At 34.7% G+C, this 19,737-nt stretch overlaps 2 protein-coding genes across 4 annotated transcripts; one reads left to right on the top strand and one right to left on the bottom strand.

Moving 5' to 3' along the window:
• LOC109712637 (tetratricopeptide repeat protein 38) lies at nucleotides 3,751–10,517 on the top strand. 3 transcript variants are annotated; one of them, XM_020236326.1, is made up of 14 exons: nucleotides 3,755–4,140; nucleotides 4,279–4,377; nucleotides 5,449–5,550; nucleotides 5,732–5,875; nucleotides 7,617–7,711; nucleotides 7,811–7,940; nucleotides 8,009–8,113; nucleotides 8,639–8,745; nucleotides 8,823–8,874; nucleotides 9,025–9,114; nucleotides 9,203–9,287; nucleotides 9,376–9,440; nucleotides 9,697–9,786; nucleotides 10,250–10,517. In XM_020236326.1, the coding sequence occupies exons 1-13, from the start codon at nucleotides 3,844–3,846 to the stop codon at nucleotides 9,742–9,744; spliced, it is 1,419 nt and encodes a 472-aa protein (XP_020091915.1). In that variant the 5' UTR covers nucleotides 3,755–3,843; the 3' UTR covers nucleotides 9,745–9,786; nucleotides 10,250–10,517. The 3 variants fall into 3 exon arrangements, with proteins under 3 accessions (XP_020091916.1, XP_020091915.1, XP_020091914.1); XM_020236325.1 differs by lacking the exon at nucleotides 9,697–9,786 and having other exon boundaries at nucleotides 3,759–4,140; XM_020236327.1 differs by lacking the exons at nucleotides 9,376–9,440; nucleotides 9,697–9,786; nucleotides 10,250–10,517 and having other exon boundaries at nucleotides 3,751–4,140; nucleotides 9,032–9,114; nucleotides 9,203–9,285.
• On the bottom strand, nucleotides 11,382–14,700 carry LOC109712638. The gene is made up of 4 exons (XM_020236328.1): nucleotides 14,466–14,700; nucleotides 13,777–14,379; nucleotides 12,840–13,128; nucleotides 11,382–12,035 (listed from the first exon to the last, which is right to left on the bottom strand). The coding sequence occupies exons 2-4, from the start codon at nucleotides 14,350–14,352 to the stop codon at nucleotides 12,016–12,018; spliced, it is 885 nt and encodes a 294-aa protein (XP_020091917.1). The 5' UTR covers nucleotides 14,353–14,379; nucleotides 14,466–14,700; the 3' UTR covers nucleotides 11,382–12,015.

The raw sequence follows: 19,737 nt of genomic DNA, 5'->3' as shown, positions 1-19,737 counted from the left end.
TATATTTTGGTAATTGAAGTTTTATTACAGTTGCTTTACATTTTTCATAAAATAAAAATATTATATTATATATATATATATATACACTAGTGAAGGTCCGCGCTTCGCGGTGGGAAATTTAGGCAATTTCTAAAATATTTTGAACAAAATTTTTTAATTTTTTAATTTTTAAATCTAATTTTAAATTTTAAACTTAAAAAAATTGAAGAGAGAGAAAATTAAAAAAATTATTTAAATAGAAAGGGATAAAAAAAATTTGAAGCTTGAAGCGCGATTTATTATATGTATTATTAATAAATTAATTAATTATATTATATATAACATTATTAATAAATTTAATTAATTAATTAATTTTATAGAGTTTAGAGATTTAAAATTTTATACTTTGAAGCTTAAATTTAAAAAAAAGCTTATAAACCCATCCCCACTCTCGTCTTCTCCGCAACCTCTGCTTCCTCTCTCTCTCTCTCTCTCTCTCTCTCTCTCCTTTATAAGGAACATTAGTGGGTAGATACACAATAAAGGAGCCTCCTTTTCTCATCCCACATTTCCCCTCCTCGTTCACCACCCTGCCCTTCTCCGCATGCTCTGTTTGTCGGAGAGCATGGGACCTCTCAGCGCTCGCTCCCTCTCTNTATATATATATATATAATTAGGCTACTATACTATCTATAGTACCGGAGCTCCGGTACTATAGTCTTGTATTCGATCTTAGAGTGTTCAAATTACCGAACCACACAGTTAAATATGATCTAGGGTATATGAAGTTCTTAGAAATAAAATTTTAGTTTTTTTCGACATCATTTACTTAGTAAATAAATTATGTTAAAATGAACGATAAAAAATGAATAATCTTTAAAATTTGAGCATAGGACTTTTAAATTCAAGATCAAGAATGTTAACCTTAACCTAGATAGTTTAAAGTATTTTCTATCAAAATTTGAATAAATTTAAATTCTTCTACACCGTTAAATTCCAAACTCGCCGTAATAGTCATTGAAAATTGACAATTTTGAAATGGTTTAATCATAAAGTAAACTATGTTGAAAAAATATAAAATTTTATTTCTAAAAACTTTAAATACCCACCCTAGATCAGTTTTAACGGTATGGATCGTTGATTTGAACACCCTAAGATCGAATACGAGAATATAGTATCGGAACCCGGTACTATAGATAGTATAGGAGACTAGCTCTATATATATATATATATATAGAGAGAGAGAGAGAGAGAGAGAGAGGATAGAGAGAGTGCTAGAGAGAGAGAGAGAGAAAGAGAGAGAAGAGATAATTAGCTCGGATGATATCATTAATAATAAAACCTCTGTTGCTATCATATTTTTAACCCTTGATGAAAAATTAAGTTCAAGGATAATTAGTCCGTTAAGTTGATGGTCAAGCCTACGGTTGAAGGTCCCCACTGGTTATATATTTAATCAACTGGTTAAAAATAATGACAAGTTGATCATTATATATTTAATATATATATATATATATAAGTATATATATAATAATAGATAGAGAGAAGAGTTACTGGGACTACTACGTATGTAAACAAATCGTTTACTACCCCCGATTGTTTTGGATGATACGCTCCAAATCGAGATCGTCACCGTTGAACATGATCTGACCATTTAAATTAGTCAGAATCAAATTTTATGATTTTTAGTATGCGACTAACTAACAATCAAAGGGTCACAATAAATCTATAATTTTAATGGTCGATATATGTCCGTATTGGGTCATCTTAACGGTATAGAAGAGTCAATATCAACTAATTTTTGTTAAAAAATTTTTTAAATCTATTTAAAATAAAATCTAGGTTCTAGATCTCAATATAAGTCAACTGGTATAATCACTTTTGAAGGATATTGCATCTAGTCATTTCATTTTTCTGTTCACCTTGATGGACAAAGCATAGCAATATCGAAATGTTGAATTGATTCCAAGATAGTTTAAATAGTTAGATACATATTAACGGTGCCGATTCATCAATTGAAGCCTATCATCGAAAACAAATCGTAGTAAACCGAGGCCATTACTACGCGATATAGTTCTAGCAAAACACACACTCTCTCTCTCTCCACGGGTACTCCACGAGTTAATCTCGACTCTCCTTCTCTCAACTATATATTATAATATATAAGTGATGATATATATAATATGAGAGTATATATATAGATTAATATATATATATATATGATTATATATATGACTAAAATACTATCATAGCGAACTGCTTCCGTCCAGGACCGCATCCTTCGTTTTCGATGATAGAGCCTCCAAATCAACGATCGGCACCGTTGAATATGATCTATACCACTTGAAATATTTAGAAATTAAATTTCAAATTTTTTCGACATCGTTTGCCTGATGATCAAAGGGTTTCAAAATTTATAATTTTAATGGTCGATATGAGGTGTTTTCTCGTTTAACGGTGTAAAAATATCCAAATCAATTTAATTTTTGTTAGAAAATTCTTTAAACTATTTAAAAAAAGATCTATACTCTTAATCTTGATTATAAGACTCCTATCATCATTTTCAGCCATTCATTTTTGTGTCCACTCGCTGAATAAGAGAACAATATCGAAAATGTATGAAATTTGATTTCTAAATATTTCAAGTGATATAGATCATGTTCAACGATGCCGATCATCGATTTGGAAGCTCCATCATCGAAAACAAATCGGTGGCAAAAGAGCCCGTTTGCTATTGATAGTATTCTAGCTCAACTCTCTCTTTCTACATATATATATATATATATATAGAGTTAGGCTACTATACTTTCGGTAGCACGGAGCCCTCCGTGCTACCAAGTTGTTTTCGATGATGCGGCTTCCAAATCGACTATCGACTCCGTTAAACTTGATCTATATAGAAACTAAATTTCATAATTTTTCGATATTATTTACCTATCAATCAAACTTATATAACTAATGTCTGTGGACCCGTTGACATCTGACCCGTTGACATCTCTAAACAAAAGTACGAGAAATAAAGATGTCTGTGGACCGGATCAAATCAGGATAGTTGATATACTATATTCGTACCCTAAAAAAAGTAGATATAAAAAAAATACCTTATCTATTTAACTTTGGATCGGGTCCGAGTCTGAATACTTAAGTTAATAATAAATCTACCTGGTCTATTTGAGCGGGTCTGGATAGTGACTATCTGTATACTACCCGCTTAACACCGAGTATGCATCAAGTACGGGTCGGGTCTAGATCGAATACAGGCATCTGTATGCATATATTTTTTATAAATTTTATTAAACAGTCTATTGACAAACCATAAATCTATTACTATAAAAAAAACTCGTGTTCTAATTAGTTGCACTCAATCTAATAAAATTTGCTCAAAAGAAAAATTCAAACAGTAAACAGCTAGAATTAAAAAAACGAGTAAAATAAAAAAAAAAGCAAAGAAAGAGATTAAAAGATTTTCACGATGATGAAACTATACATAGACCCTTTATTTATAAATTCTATTGAAATTAATTTCTCAGCTTCAAATTTTTTCATTTATTATCGGGTAGTACATCAGGTCCAGATCAGAATCTGATTCCTGGGCCGAATTTGAAAAGTCTTGCGAATTCTGCCCATTATTTTTGTACCTAAAATTGTCCGTGTGATAGAGAAAGGCGGTAAAAAGAAATGAGTTGCGAAGCATTTGTCGAGTATTAGGTGCTGGTTGCCACGTCCGCGATTCCCGTCTTATCATCGAGCAGCTTACGTTACACTGGTAGTTTAATCCACAAGACTACCACCTGTCTCTCTCCCCATCTCCTCCTCACTTCAATAGAGAGAGCGCGACACAAGAAACGAACGAGCGAAGGGGCGATGGGCGACGACGTGGAACTCTCGTCTCCGGCGACGGCGACTTCTGCGGCGACGGAGGCGCCGCGGCGGGACCGGTGGGGGCACCCGGTGCGCACGGCGTCGGCGGCGTGCGCCGCGGCGATCGACGCCTACTACGAGGCCGTGCTCGCCTACGGGCGCGGCCGCGTCGCCGCCGCGCTCCGCGCGCCCCTCCTCGACCCCTCCTGCGCCCTCGCCAACGCCCTCGCCGCCCACGCCCTCGCATCCCAAAACCCCACCCGCGCCTCCTCCCTCCTCGCCGCCGCCGCCAACGCCCTCGTATGCCTAACCCTTAAACCCTTCTCTCTCTCTCTCTCTCTCTCTCTCTCTCTCTCTTCGAAATTCTTGTTTCGGGCTCGCAATCGGTGAATTGATCGGGATTTGATCGGTTGATTGGGTGTTTTTTTTTTTTTGAAGGGGGAGGCGACTTCGTACGAGAGGATGGTGTTCCGAGCGATCTCGTGCTTGATGGGGTCCAACAAGGACGAGGACGCCGCGATTCAGATGCATGTTGAGGTTTTCTTTTTTCCCTCATCTTTTTCTTGGTACTTTTTTATTAGGTTTATTAGAGCTGAATTAAAGAAAATGGTGTTCGTAGAATGAGACATATTGGAGGGAAAAAGTATGCTATCTTTCGATGAAGAGTTCATTTCTTAGTTGCTGGGGAAATAATCTTTAATACTTCTTTGTTTTCGTTTTTGGTAGTTTAAATTTTGAAATTTAAGCTTCGTTTTTCATTCAATTAGCATCGTAAGAACATTGGTGAAATAAATAAATGAAATTTGGTTATAGCTGGGAGTTTCAAGATTAGGTGGTCTCACTATTTAGGGGTCATCTATCGTTTTATAATTTATTAATTTGATCCAAGCTTCAGACATATCTTGTACATTTTGTGCTCCAAATTAACTTGAAAAGATTGACAACTAGCTAATTATTGGGGGGGTCTTCTATGTTTCTGTATTATTCCCACTTTTTTTCGAGATTGAGGATGGATGACATTTCTTGCTTAAAAGAAGTTTTAGTAGATCAAATGGAAATTCAGATCATTCTAATTATACCTTATGTTAGCTGCTGTTTGCTAAAAGATCTGTAAAAGCAGTGGTCAAATAAGGCTTGGCAGCAAAGGAACTACAATGTAGCTATGAACACGTCAAAAATTCATTGTAGCATAGTCTACTAGAGCTTTTCAGAATGCTACATATTTTCCCTCTCGACAGCTTACTAATTCAGTGTGAAAAACACTTTACTTTGTTGTGTTGCTGAGTTCTAAGTTTCCGGTTGATGTTTTGTATATTTTGACATCTTCTTTTAGGTAATTAAGAATTTATCCCGAAACATGTATTTTGAGAGCAAGCCTCAATTTATAGTTATGTTCTTTTGAGTTCTTATTGGATTTACTATGTATTGTCCGTAGTAGATGCTCTTATATCTGTGACTAGAATTATCTCACTTTAGTTATGCCTCCATAAATACTAGTTGCTGTAGAATGTCTTCATAATGCTGCCACATTATTTGTCATTGAGGAGCGGCTGATATGTTGACCAGTACTTCTTATTTCATAATATGCTTGCATATTTGTTGTGGCAGTTGCTTAAGGAGTTTCCTAAGGATTTGGTGTCGCTAAAGAGGGCTCAGATCTTATGTTTTTACATGGGTCGGCCTGATATCTCATTAGAGCTAGTTGAGGAGGTATTTTACAAGTGTTTCAAATTTGTTGTTCATCGTCTTCTATCTACTAAATAATTTATTAATGAATTACATGTAGAATTACTGGTGAAGTCCTGTACTTGTGTGTGGGGTATCTTTAGATGTTCTTTGTTATTTATTAGGTTAAAAGGCTAATTTCGTTTGCATTGAATCAATTGATTAGGTTTTGCCACAAAATGAAAATCAGAATTACATCTATGGCATGCTTGCTTTCTCATTATTAGAGCTTGGTAGAATGGAGGACGCTGAGACAGCCGCACGAAAAGGATTTGAAATAAACAAGCACGACTGTTGGTCGCAACATGCAGTACGTAAAGACTTTTTTGTCTTCAGATAGTTAACTACTCTTGTCAATTCTTTTATTTTTGTATTTTTCTCATCTTCTTAGTTTACATTAGATTTGGACTATCCGATAATGGCAACATTTAACAATTGATCTCAAAATTTTCACAAGGTGCCAGAAATATCAGGATGGATCATCAAAGAAAAAACAATATTAATTTCTAGGTTGATTATTAAACTTATCTGATTAACTTGAGCATCACTATGTTTTATTTCCAAATAAAACCCACATATAAGCTAATATTTGATGTAAACACATGAAACATGTACTGATGTCTGATTTATTAGTAGTAGGAATGTAATAATATTTATGTGAAAGTATGAAGCATCATTAAGGGGTTGTTTGGTTCTACGTAAAACTGGGAAAAAAAAATTTCCGTGGAAAAAAGTTTTTCGTGGAAAATTTGTTTTACGGCTTTTAGTGTTTGGTTTGTAGGAAAAGAAAACTAGTTTTCAGTTATAGTTGTTTGGTTGAATGGTGAAACGAAAAAGTATATTTTATTATTATTATTATTATTATGTATTCTATATATTATTTATTTATAATTTATGTTAATTATTAGGCTATATATATTATTATTATAATTTATATTTATGAATTCAATATATTAAAATTATATAATATGATAAATTGATAAGTATTTAATATAATATATGTAATAGTTTGCATATAATACTATATAAAAATATATAATTTTTATAAATAAAAATATAAAATTAGTTTTTCTTTATAGTTGTTTGGTTGAAAGAAAAAAAAAAGAAAAATTTATAAATAAAAAAATATTATATATATTTTTTCTTATTATATATATTATTTATATATAATAATTATCATTATTACATATATTAGTATTATAACTTATATTTATAAACAAAATATATTTAAAATATATTATACATTAATTAAGTATGTAATATAATATATAATAGTATATATTTAATACTATAAAATAAATTATTATGTATTTATAAATAATATTTATTTTATAAATATTATATAATAAATATATTTATATTAAAATAAAATATTTTTTTTAAATATATATAAATATATATTATTATATATATTCTATATAAAAGAAAAGAAGGGGGAGAGAGAGAGGTCCACCATGGACACCTCTCTCTCTCGGTCCACGAGGCGGGGTGTTCCTCGTGGACCGCGCTGTCCCCCTCACCTCCCAAACGCCGCGATTTTTGGGGCGTAAGTTTTCATTTTCCGCTCGTTTCGAGCTGAAAACGAAAACGCCCCTTTTCCTCACTATTCGTAAAAATAATTTTTCAAGAAAATTTTTTTACTGCCAAACAAATGCCGGAATTTTAGTTTTCCACCGAAATTTTTTTTTCAAGGTGGTTTTACGACGAAACAAACACACCCTAAAATGTGATGGAAGTTTGAAAATGGATTTCTTTATGCCTGAAAGTTCTGCTACTTAATGTCGCATACGCAAATATCTTTTCCTTTTGTCCTATTTGTCTCCTTTTTAACTATTCTCTCTGGAAAACCTTTTCGAAGCTTAGCCATGTGCACAAGGATGAAACCTAAGCGTTGACATGTAAATAAAAAACAGGATCTAGATTCTTCTATATATAGTAGTGTATGCAAGATTCCTCTTTCTAGTATCATCTTATTCTGTAGCTTTGTGGTGATGGTAAATTGCACTTTTGAGTTGCTTGTTTCTAACATCTACTTTTTTCTTTTGTTTTAGTTATGTCATGTTCTTCAGTATCAATGTCGTTTCAAAGAAGCAATTGATTTTATGGAATCTTGCTCTTCTTCATGGACATCCTGTTCGTCATTCATGTATGGAGGTTTTTCATTTACTAGGCTGCATATTTACTTCGAGCTGCTGCAAATAATTAGGGATTTTTTCTTATTTCAGCAGCTCTGCTTATTTTATAGGTACACCCACAACTGGTGGCACGTTGCTCTTTGTTATTTGGAAGGTGAATTACCAATCCAGAAGGTTCTGGAGATCTATGATTGCTATATCTTACAGGAACTCAAAAGAAGTGATGCTGAACCTGGAGAGGTATAAGAAGAACTATATCATCTTGCATAATGTTGCTTGCTATACTCAGAACTGCATCATCCATTCAGGTTTATCTCAATGCTCTAGGATTGTTGCTCCGTGTTTCCGTGCGTGGCCAGATGGACTGTATTGTCGATAGGCTAACGGCTCTTGTAACTGCACTTAAGGATGAGGTAATTTCGTTGATCCAGGACAACCTTTGGCACTTAGTGTGACTGAAACAGGAAGACAACACAACGATAATAATTTGTAAAAGTCCTGCAAGTGATTTATGGTGCTCAATATTACTATGTATTCTCCTCGAAGCGGACAATTGATGGCTTTTTCGTTTTTTCTTTTTCTTTTCGGGTTCCAAGTTTGGGTGGGAAATCCCGACATATCCCAGCCTCTTATGTTATAAATGACAACAAACATTATCAGTGCCCGACTCAACCTAACCTGACCCAAACGAATGTGCAATACTTTATACTAGTATATTGCTGCATATTATCCTCTTCTGTATTAACAATACCCATATTAGCCAAACCTTGAGATTGTAGCTTTGTTTCTTCACGACTGCAAGAAAAAAATTTATGATGCATCTTAAAAAATGACTAACTTACGGTCATTTACTTATTTGGAACTGATAAACTGGCATTTACGGGCCTTATCTACATGGCATATGAAACACTCTAATTTTATCTGCGCGCTTTCTCTAGTCTACATGGCATATGGAGTGGTTGCTTGATATACTGGCATTATGGGCCTTGGCTAGTACGAAAGAGACACAACAAGCAGAGAGCTTAGTAAAGTCGATGAGATCAAGGTAGGAATTCATCTGCATCCTATTTAAGTTGCAGGAGCCAAATCATAAATCTGTTTAATAGTAAGTATGCGTTGTAGGATATCTTCAATGAGTGAAAAGAAGCAGCAGACAATGCAAAGGGCGATACCGGTTTGTATATATCTGTCTATATTTCCTTCTTATTCTTCCATTTTCAAAATTGAACTAATTATTTTTTCTCTCTTTGAGGTTGTTGAATTTTGCTTTGACTGAAAAGTTTATAGATTTGGTAGTATAGGCTAATTGGTGACTCTGATTTAGCTTGCAGAAGCCATTTATGAATATGGAAGGGGTGAATATCATAAAGTCTTTGACATCCTAGGACCAGAATTTGATGCTACTCATTATAAAGTAGGTTTACTTCTGATGATGTAATTTCAGTTTTATAGGCTGCTTCTTCATTCTGGCATGTATAATTGAATGTCTGTTGGTAATCTAGATGATCGGGGCATCTGATGAACAACTTGATGTCTTTAATGAAGTTTGGTACAGCGTATTGTTAGAGACTGGACAAACTTCCAAGGGTATGGATTTGTTTTTATTATTTCTTAATACAAGGTTCTTTTTCTTTGTATCTTTTGATGGAACATATGTTGTTTTTAAATGCTACAGCAATCAATGAGATTGAGAACAAAGTGACGAAGATAGTAGGGACCCCATTTCTGTGGCGAACACTGGTATGTTTATCTCTACTCTCTTTCTCCATTACCTTTGATTTTTGTACTTCGACTACTCTAGAAATCGCCCCTGAGATCATAAACATCTAGGAAGCAAGTTTATTGTTGCAGAGACATATTGAAGAAGCTAGTCTCCACTGTATCGCTTTTATTTGTCTTGGTAAAACTATATATTTATGCAGTCGGATGTCTTAGAAAATGTACTGGTGCTTCAAGTGATCTGAATCGTAAACTAATTTTGTTGTTTCAACATTAGACAGATGTAGTAAGAGTGAAAAAAAAGATCTCAGCTCAAAAGGTATGAGGTGCCTGTTAGCAAATCTTCGTTCTAGGGCCTTGAAAGCTGGTGCGTGACTTCACAACTGGGAATGCTTCAATTTCTCTTACATCACCTCATTCTCACCTCCTCCTCTACAAGAAAAGTAAATTAGTTCCTTCCAGTGCTTGCAATAATTGGATCATTCAAATTGGTAGCATGTGTCCTTGCATTTGGCGTGATGGTTCGTCTTCTCTCCTGCATGCATGTGGGGCGGGGTGTTTAAGACCGTTCCCGGACCATTTCCTGCAAGATTGATATTTTGGGTGAACCACCTGTTCCAAAAGTGTCATTACCTAATTGATGATTTGACCTGATTTCTGAGATTAGTGTTACAAGTGATTTAGGTCTCAAAAAATAGTTTTACATGTGATTTCAATCTCATAATTTATCATGCTGAAGGCGTGGCTAGCTTTCCTGCGTCCTGGGAGTTCGAATTTTGTCAGGTGCATTATGCAGTGTTTTGGTTAATAATTTCTTTTTATTATTCCAGGAGAAGGCATACTTAATGGATGGTGCAGATTCTTCTCTTGCATCTGAGAAGGTGAAGGCCCTAAAAACTGCCACTTGTAATTAAGTGGCCTGGTTAGTGACATCTCTCTTTTAACTGTATTGTTATTGTTAAGCCCCAGGAAGTGCTTGTTGATTGAAATTAGAATTGGTCAAGGTGGTCTCTGTATCTTACTTTTATGCGGGCTTTAGGATGTAAAGATGGATGCTATGCAGAATAAAAAAATCAGCAAGCGCTAATGTATCTTTCAGCATTCTCTCCAAAAATTTAAAAAATAAAATAAAATAAAATGAAAAGGAGTATCTTCTAGCAGTTGTTCAGGAAACTAGTAAGATGGTTCACAACTTTGAATCCTAGAGGAAAAGAAAAACGCTCAGAGAAAATGCATGCGTTATTATGATTATGTTTTTGATTTTTTTTAACGGGTGAGCTGATTTCTCTTTTAACTATTGCAGTTGGACCTTCTTGTGCAGATTCAGCTGTAGTAGTTGTATTCAACCCAACGAAACATTAAATTTGGGTTTGTACGCAGTTGCAACCATACATCCTCTAGCCAGCATTGAAATGTAGCTCTGTTAAATACCAATTTTCTTTTGGCGGCAATTCTGGGAAAATGGCTTAAAAGAACACAATCCTTCAGGCTGAGAAAATGGCTTAAAACAGATCCTAAGATGGGAGGGGAAAGAAGGGGAAAGAAGAGGAAAGACAAATATCAAAGGACGTGGTGTGGGTTGATTGGTGTGTTGCCCATGCCAGTGAACAAACTCAAGTAGGAATCGACAGACGTTCACTAATGGCAAGTAATTTTACATCCATCTTTCCTCAAAAAAATTTTACATCCCCTGCGATGAAAATAGAAGGAAATTTTAGATGGTAAATTAAGAACTTCATGCATTTTGCTGTCATACTTTACACCCCCCTCTATCCCTTGGTGGTGGACGTAACATTGTTCTTGAAATTTTACTGTAATAATTACAAAGATAACTAAAAGTAACAAAGCGTCAGCAAATCCAAGCGATAGCTAAAATTACTGTTCCACTGTAACTCGTATCCTTCCACCAAACGGTGCTAAAATATCTACTTAAATAGACAACACAATAGGCAACACAAAATCTTAGCATCCAAAAGAAAAAATGGAGCAGAGAGAAAAACTTTTATTATAAGAAAATTGAAGCAACACCTTCCATACTATCATACAACAGCTGATGTTCGCTCCAGAGTCCGACGAGAGTATGTTCTCAATTATTTCCATCTTAACAATCCAAATGAAACTAGCAGCATCACTTCCAAATCTTTCCGAATTTCTTACAGTAAAAATTTGAGCAATAAGCAAGCTAAAAAAAATCCTAGAGAGCACTAACAAAAAGACAGAAGAGCTATAGTCCTATATGCTTTTACAAGTCTACAAGATGTGTAATGGGTGGCAAGATGTACATCAATGAATGACCCGGGACAAAAATTGGAAATTACTAGAGAAATTATCCACGGAAAAAAAAAAAAATCATCAAAAATTGCTGCTGATATTCCAAGCCTTCACCACTTTCTTTTGAAATGGTAGTTCAATGAAGAGGTAGAGAAATATGATAGCACAAATACGAATTATCGCTGTAGTATACTATACTCGCCATATAAAGGAAAGGCAAAATGTACAAACAAACTGCATAATGATCATTTGTGCATGAGACTACTATGCTGCCGTTTTTCCCCCTCTTTCGGCCATGCTGACATTTTCTCTATGAACCATACAATCATGGGAAAGTCTTCGCCACTGTAAATGCAGGAGGAAAATGGGTGAAGAAACGAACGTTAGGTACTTGATGTCAAATTAGAAGTAATAAAACACCCAGAAATTATCATAGCAGTACTTTTAAACTAAATAGCTTGGCAAGACTAAAACAGCTAAGAAAATAGAGAATACAATTACCTTATGATCTGATTTGAATGCTTGACAAAATAATTCATCGTTTGAATGCAGTTTGTACCATATTGTTGTAAATGAGAAAGTAAATGCTTAAAGAAAGGCAAGAAAATGTTTTGCAGCGAAGTGGTTAGCAAACTGAAAGGAATACACACTTATAGATCTACAGGCCAAAGTTTCCAGCTTCCTAACAAATAGTTTTGTTTCTAAATCAGAACTTTTGTATCCTATATCTTAATATTCTGATAAAATGTTCACCCCCACAGCCAATTAATGAAATGAACAATAAAAGGTTGTCACAGGAACAGCATCTGGGGTAGATCAGTTCACTAGTTGCATTTATACCTTATGTTAGTCAGAAATGTGATTACAGAAAGGAAGAAGTGCAAAGAGAAAGCTACTTTTGTCCACCACCGTACCTAACATTCACGAGAAACCGCATAGTATGACTATAAAAGGCAGGTAGATGGAACTTATCCATCAAAATATCAATGAGACAACACATAATCAGGGAAAAGTTACTTTCTCATGATGCACCACACCATTTTCAAATTTTTATGTTGCTTGACCATTATGAAATGTACCAATAACAAACTTTTTACTCAATCCACCACAAAAACAATGTTAGCATAGAACCTGAGGAACCAAACTAACCTTTCGAATTCTCCCGAACCAGCACGATATGCATCGCGGCGTTATTAGGTGGCAGCTGCAAGCGAAGAGGATGGAGCTTCCCATTTAATGGGCTTTTAGAGCACACAATGATATCGCTAAGCCCTGTCTCTTCCTCTAACTTGTGGGTCAGTTCCTCCAAGCTTGTGCCATTGAAAATAAAGGAGTGGCCCTCAATGCCATCGTCCACACGGCCCTTATCATCGGCGATGTGATAGTAGATCACTCGGCTATCTACCTTGTGCAATGGAGTAGCGAAAGAATCCGATGACTGCTTGCATAGATAAAGAAATTGGAATATCAGCGGATAACAAAAAACAAAGTTCATTACATAAATAAGATAAGAGTATTGACGATAATAACATGAGAGAATTGGCATAATTTCCAGCCTCGCAATGTACCGATTACGTCTTATTACTTTTTTCTTTTTCAACTCAAATTTTATGCCACCAAATGTGCCGGTAAATGACAGTTTTCCTTACAATCTATACACAAACACACACACACACACACAATGAAGATTTGGCTTATCTTTTAAGGATAGCTAAGTCCATTTCAGGGGCATCCACTCTCATAGAGTATGAGTTAAAGAAAACAAAAAGAGGCCGTAGCCAATTATCTTAGAAGGCTAATCTTTTCATGCGTGAAAGTAAAAAATCTTAGGACAATCTGATGATTCAATGAAAGCACCTCCCCTGTGTTTCCATATATTTTCAGAAATTTCACATGACCCATCAAAATTCAAATTGTGCAAATGCCGATGAACTAAAAACTGGATTGTTCATAAATCTCCTACTCTTAATCTCTATTCGGAAAATAGAAGCGTTGATCGCGAATTCAAGAACAACAAAGAAGATTCACAAACCAACCAATCCATCATCAGGTAACTCGGGAATATAGAATCAACAGATTCGGATACCTCGAGCTTGGAGAGTTTCGCCTGCGGCGGCGGATTGGGCGACGAGGAAGGGGCAGCGGCGACCACCGCAGGGGAGGGGGAGGAGGCCGGGGACGGGAGATTGATTTCGAGGATCTCGACGTCCCAGAGGACCCAGTCCTGGGTGGCGGTGCGGTGGGGGACGTCGTGCGTGACGGAGTTGCGCCACGGCGGGAGGCCCCCGTTGGCGCGGAGGTAGTGCCCGTACCGCGTCTTGAGGCGCACCTGGAACCCCTCCCGCTCCGGCTCCCACTCCACCGCCGAGTCGAGCCGCTCCGGCTTCGTCTGCAGCACCTTGCGCCCCGTCATCCCCAGCAGGAACGGCTCGTTCGACGCCGTGAGGTACTTCCCGTATCGGCTCCTCAGCCGAAAAACCCGGTGCCCCTCGCCGCCGCCGCCGTCGACGGAGGGGACGGGGACGTGCTCCACCGCCCAGCGCGCGTTGGGGGAGGCGCCGTCGCGGTCCTGGGTGACGCGGAGCTCGTCGTCGTCGGCGAAGAGGTACTTGTCGTGGTGGCTCTTGAGGCGCACGGCCTTGGCGCGCTGGAACAGCTCCATCGCCTCCACAGATCGCGACCGAAAACCCTAGAAAAACGAGATGAATCGAGCGTCAAACCGGTCCGAGATTAGGGATCGAAAAATGGCGGCCTAGGGTTTCGAGGGATTCTTACCTTGTGCGGACAAATCGAAGCCGAGAGAAGGGATCGGTAGAGAGAGCGAGAGTCGGAGAGCGTTGCGAGGAGATTAGGGTTTGGTGGGAGAGGGGGGGAATTAGGGTTTTAAAGAGGCGGAGGTAATGTGGTGATCGTCGTCGTCTTCGTCTTCGTCGTCGTCGTTGTCGTCTTATAGCTTGGGTGGGAGAAAAATGTCGAAGGGAGGAGGAAAGAGAGAGAGAGCGGATTGGTTTGACGCGCAGAAAGGTGAGAGAAAGTGACAGCTGGATCTTTCACATTAGAAGGTTACTTTGCACGAAGCCCCCTCATATATAAATTATTTTACAACAAACTCCTTAATTATTTGTTTTTTTCCCAAAATTAACGTGTTGACGCGTATGATTCGAACATCTTTAATAAACTTTTATACATAATTTAAGATAAAAGTTTCTTATAACTAGAGAGAAAAAATAACAAAATTGTATTCAATCCAATTAGATGATTAAATGTAAAAATAACCAACAAAAATAATGTATGTATTGGATTAAAAAATAAAATAAAATGGAGAACCTCAGCTATAGGGAATTTTGAAAAAGCTATATTTTTTAAAACAATTCAGTAACTTTAGCAAAAAATAAAAAGAAAAAAAGAGAGAGTTTACTAAATTAGTTAGCAATTTTATCAAATTTAAAAGTTTAAACTATTTTTTAGCCATTTAAACTAAATTGATAAACTTCTAACAGCTAATCGAGACATAAAATTTAGCAAAATTTTTAAGTTAATTAGCTGAAAAAAATTCTAATAAAAAAAATTAGAAGGTAAAATGGTGTCAATCAAATAATTTGACATTTGGAGTTTATATACAATTATGCCTTAAAAAAATGGAGAAATGCTAAGTCAATGTTCAAAAGTGTCGCAATCTTTACGACTCTTTAATCCAATAATTGTAGGATTGGCCAACACTTTTGAAATTTTTAGTTTAAAAAAAAAAAAAGAAAAATAAGCAAAACAAGTGGAGATATAAAAGGAGGGTCTGCTTCATAAATTTATATAGTTGAGGAGTCCCTCTACAATTTTACCAGGAGAGAGAAAGAGGTATCCGCACGCCACGAAAGTGTTCTCGGAACCCGTGACGTTCCGTGCAACGGTTGTATATCCCGTCTCTGAGACTGACATGTGCCACGTCGGCGTTATACGGAGCCCACTTTGCTCTCGAGGATGATGACGTGGGCGAATCAGGTGACGGTGTTATTTGGGAACGTTGGGGCGCGAGTCACGTGACCGTTAAAGCCGTTGCTCGTGCGGGTTCCTTTAATTTGGTCGTTTTCATTTTCGCTTACGATTCCTCGAAACCCTCAAAAAAAAAAAAAAAAAAAAAGGGAAAAAAAAAACTACTACACGCCGAAGTTGACTACGGTGTAGACGCCGCGGAGTTGGACGTGCGAGGGGCTAATGCTATGCGTATTCGAGAATGCACCAAGAATGCTTTGCCTGCTTGATTTTGTAGGGAGTAATGCTATGCGCACCCGCGAATGTACCAAGAATGTTTTTGCCAACTTAATTCTTAGTGGCTAAGCTTTTGGTAAACTTCAAATTGCCCCCTGAGTTTTAGCTTATTTTTACTTTATCGCCCCTTGCTTTTAATTTCACTTTGTCCGTCTATGGTTTAACTTATTTTTTACTTTGTCGTCATGCTGTTCAGAAATTACACTTTGTCTCTCTGTGATTTAGCACATTTTTTACTTTGTCATTTTTTTATTTTTTAAAAAATTTCACTTTGCGATCCTATTTCATATAAATTTTTTTGATAAAATAAAAATTATATTGCAGGAGAGCAAAATAAAATTTTAAATCATAAGGTGGCAAAATAAAGAATGAACTAAACCACCATATAAAGGCAATTTGAAATTTACCCAATTTGATTCACATTTCTATAACACACTTAATTATGAGTACAAATTGTAAAAAAAAAATACTGCTATGAGTTTCCAATAAGAGTGTGGATTTTTTTACTACTAGCCCACACTTAGGAATTATTTTGTTTCACGTAATTGCTGTTACAGTGCATTTTTTTTATTACATACAAATCTAAATTTTGGTATCTATACCTATACATTATTCCCTATAACTCTGCCACATGGCAGTTCCTCCTTCACTCTTGTCTTTTTCTTCCTTTCCACTTCTTGGTGCTTCGTCTTCCCACATTCAATCTCCACCTGACGTTTTGTCTTCTTATTCGCTCACTTTCTAATTAATGCATTCACATTGTCTATTATCATTTGAACAAATCACTTTCACAAAAAAACATAGTAAAATAAGATCTCTTCATAATCTTTTTTTTCATACTATTTATATTTATTGATGATTCATTACAACTCAAAAAATTTTAAAATTGTTATTTTATCAATCCTTTGTCTTTTTACAGTATTAGCCCACCGCAATGCGCGAGTAACTTCACTAGTTTAGATTAATGCATTTCAGTCTAATAGTTATAGTTGGAATTGCGCAAGGAGGTCCAAGTACTATAGTTAAAATTAAATTGATTCGAATTGCAGCAGTCAGTAAGAAATTAAATCACCAAAATGAAGAAAAAAAAGAGTATTTAGTAACTTTTTTTTTAAATATAATTCTAATTTTTTCAAAATTAGTTTTCTAGTTTTAGAAGCCCAAAATCAGAATGAGCTATTACCTATTTCTTTAAACATGATTCTAATTTGACACTCACAATTTAAAATTTAATTTTAATTTTGGATTCAATTTTAAACATAACTTAAGAATGTAAATTTTAAAATTTAAAATTTAAAATTTAAAATTTAAGGTAATATTTAAATTCTAATTATTTATAATAAAATTCAACAAAAAAAATTATTATTTGCAAATATTAAAAAAAATCGCCAAACAGTTTTAAAAAATCACTTTAGAAAAATCACTTTTGATCTAGATTCTGTCAAATGCTCTGCAGCGTTTAATCAAAATTAATTCTGCAAAAATTAATTCTACTATATTTATAACTACACTCAACCTAATAGCTTCTTAGATTGATTTGAGATGAAACTAATTTTCAACTGCATGAAAATTTTGTGCAGGCCAGGAATCCATGTTATACTTTATTTTTTTGTGAGGAATCGGAACTACTTTTTTTCTAAAAAAAAATAGCAACTAATTATCAAATATACTTCAAAGTGGAAAATAATATACCTATGAATTGCATTAATAAAAGAGAAAAATATAGAACATCTTAATTTAGATTGTCTTTATTTTATTATTTTAATAGTATGTTCATTGTTAGGTTTACCCCAATAGAAATATCCTATCTACATCACATGCAATGCTACGGCACATCCCCTAAATTAGAAGCAGACACATTGATTTATGCTAATAAATCAAGCGAGTTTTCAAATTATGTTTAAAATAGTTTATTTGTATGTTAATATAATGTTTTTAATTCATTTGTGCATGTGGTTAAAAGTTTCATTTAATTCTGATTATATATTAGTGTAGTTAAAAATGCTATTATCGAATTAAATGAATGACACACTGACAAATTAAAGATCAAAGAGTAAATCTTAAATAAATACTGATCATATATTTCATACTATGTCGCGATTTAGAATCTTTCTACTATTCGCAATAAAGAAGCCCATATAGAAACAACTTGCGTGGTTATACTGAGATCATGCTTTAAATGACGCATTAGAGAGATTTCCAATTTAGGAAGGTTCTTGCGTGGTTATACTGACACGTCAGTGGCTTATCCAAATGAAAAAAATTAAAAATATTTATATCTTTAAATTTCGTACGAATTATTATTATTTTTTCCTCTACTGAGGTGGATGCTTGGTTTGGTCACGTAACCTTGTGGATGTCCTATCATAAATTTGACTCAATTTTGAACGAGTGGGCCACGTATAGATTTATTGATTTAGTTTGTTTCCACTTCTATAATATTATAGAGAAATATCTTTATTGTACGCATCACATAAAATTTATTGCTTCAGTCCTATCATCCATCTTCAAAATTTAGAAAACTTTAGCCTCGTATGTGGGACCATAAATAGTTTTATATATAAAAAATATGATAGGACTAAAATTTTTAATCCGATCATAGTATTTTGAGAGGTGATTAGATCCAAAAATATCAAAACGCTTAACCTGACTATAATATATTAGACGGTGATTAGATTCAAGAGGTTAAGAAGGTTAAGTGTGTTAGAATTAGAATAGTTTTAGGATGGATGACCCGGCCCCATGCAGAAAAGTAGGGCAGGTCGATTAAGGATAGTAAGACAAGTCTCAAATTGCCAGATATAATGAGTTTCTAAATTCGGTTATAATATTTTGGGTAATGACTAAACCTTAGGACTACTCTATCCCTAGCAAGTCTCAAATTGCTAGGGATAGAGTAGTCCTAAGATAGGTGACTCCTTGGAAAGTTAGGACGTCGCATCATTCGATATTATTTATTTTTAGCGAAATGTAGCATACTTCCCGCTTCGTTTATTTCTAAAAGAAATAAACTTATCTGAAAATGTGAAGCAAGTAGGCTTTCAACTTAGAATCTCGGAGACCAACCATCAAGTCCTTTGGCACTTGCGCTAAAAATAGTCGACCTCATCCGATATTATTATTGTTTATGTTTTATTTTTTTCAACACTAGTTTTATATAATTTGATATGTTGGATTTTATGCAACTAATTAAGTGACAGATAATAATTTATTTTCTAAAATTAAAGTAAAAAAACTTTATTGTTATTTTTTTTTTTGTTATTAGTAACACTTTAGATGAAAGAATGACAGATAATCCATTGTCTATTCTTTTTTTTTTTTTCATATTCAAAATTTTATTTAAAAAATAAAAAAATAAATAAGATTCCAAATGAGACCTTAGTTTGCAACCATTAAAAGTTCCTTTATGTCATAGATGGAGGATATATATAGGAGTTGTATCAGATCAATATTATTAAGCTATTTTAGATGATAAGATCGTATTTTTGGTAATTTTGTATATATTACCATTATGTTGAAAAAAATATAACAATAATATATGGAGATCCCATCAACTATAGGTTCTCCTTAAATAGCCCCTTGAACTATAATTTTGTAGTTGAGAATAGCTCAACTTTTTATATAAATATAAATATATATAATTGAGTGATTTTCAGAAAATAAATTAGAAATTTTATCAAATTAAGTGATAGCTCCACCAAATTCAAATTTAATAAAACTTTTGACTTAATTTACTATAAAAATTTAAGTCAGAAAAACTAGAAGTTAAAGAAGTGTCAATTAA

This window comes from Ananas comosus, linkage group 7, assembly GCF_001540865.1.
Source record: "Ananas comosus cultivar F153 linkage group 7, ASM154086v1, whole genome shotgun sequence".
In the NCBI taxonomy this organism is placed as follows: Eukaryota; Viridiplantae; Streptophyta; class Magnoliopsida; order Poales; family Bromeliaceae; genus Ananas; species Ananas comosus.
Note: the sequence above shows the minus strand (reverse complement) of the source record. Positions and strands in the feature narration are given on the sequence as shown.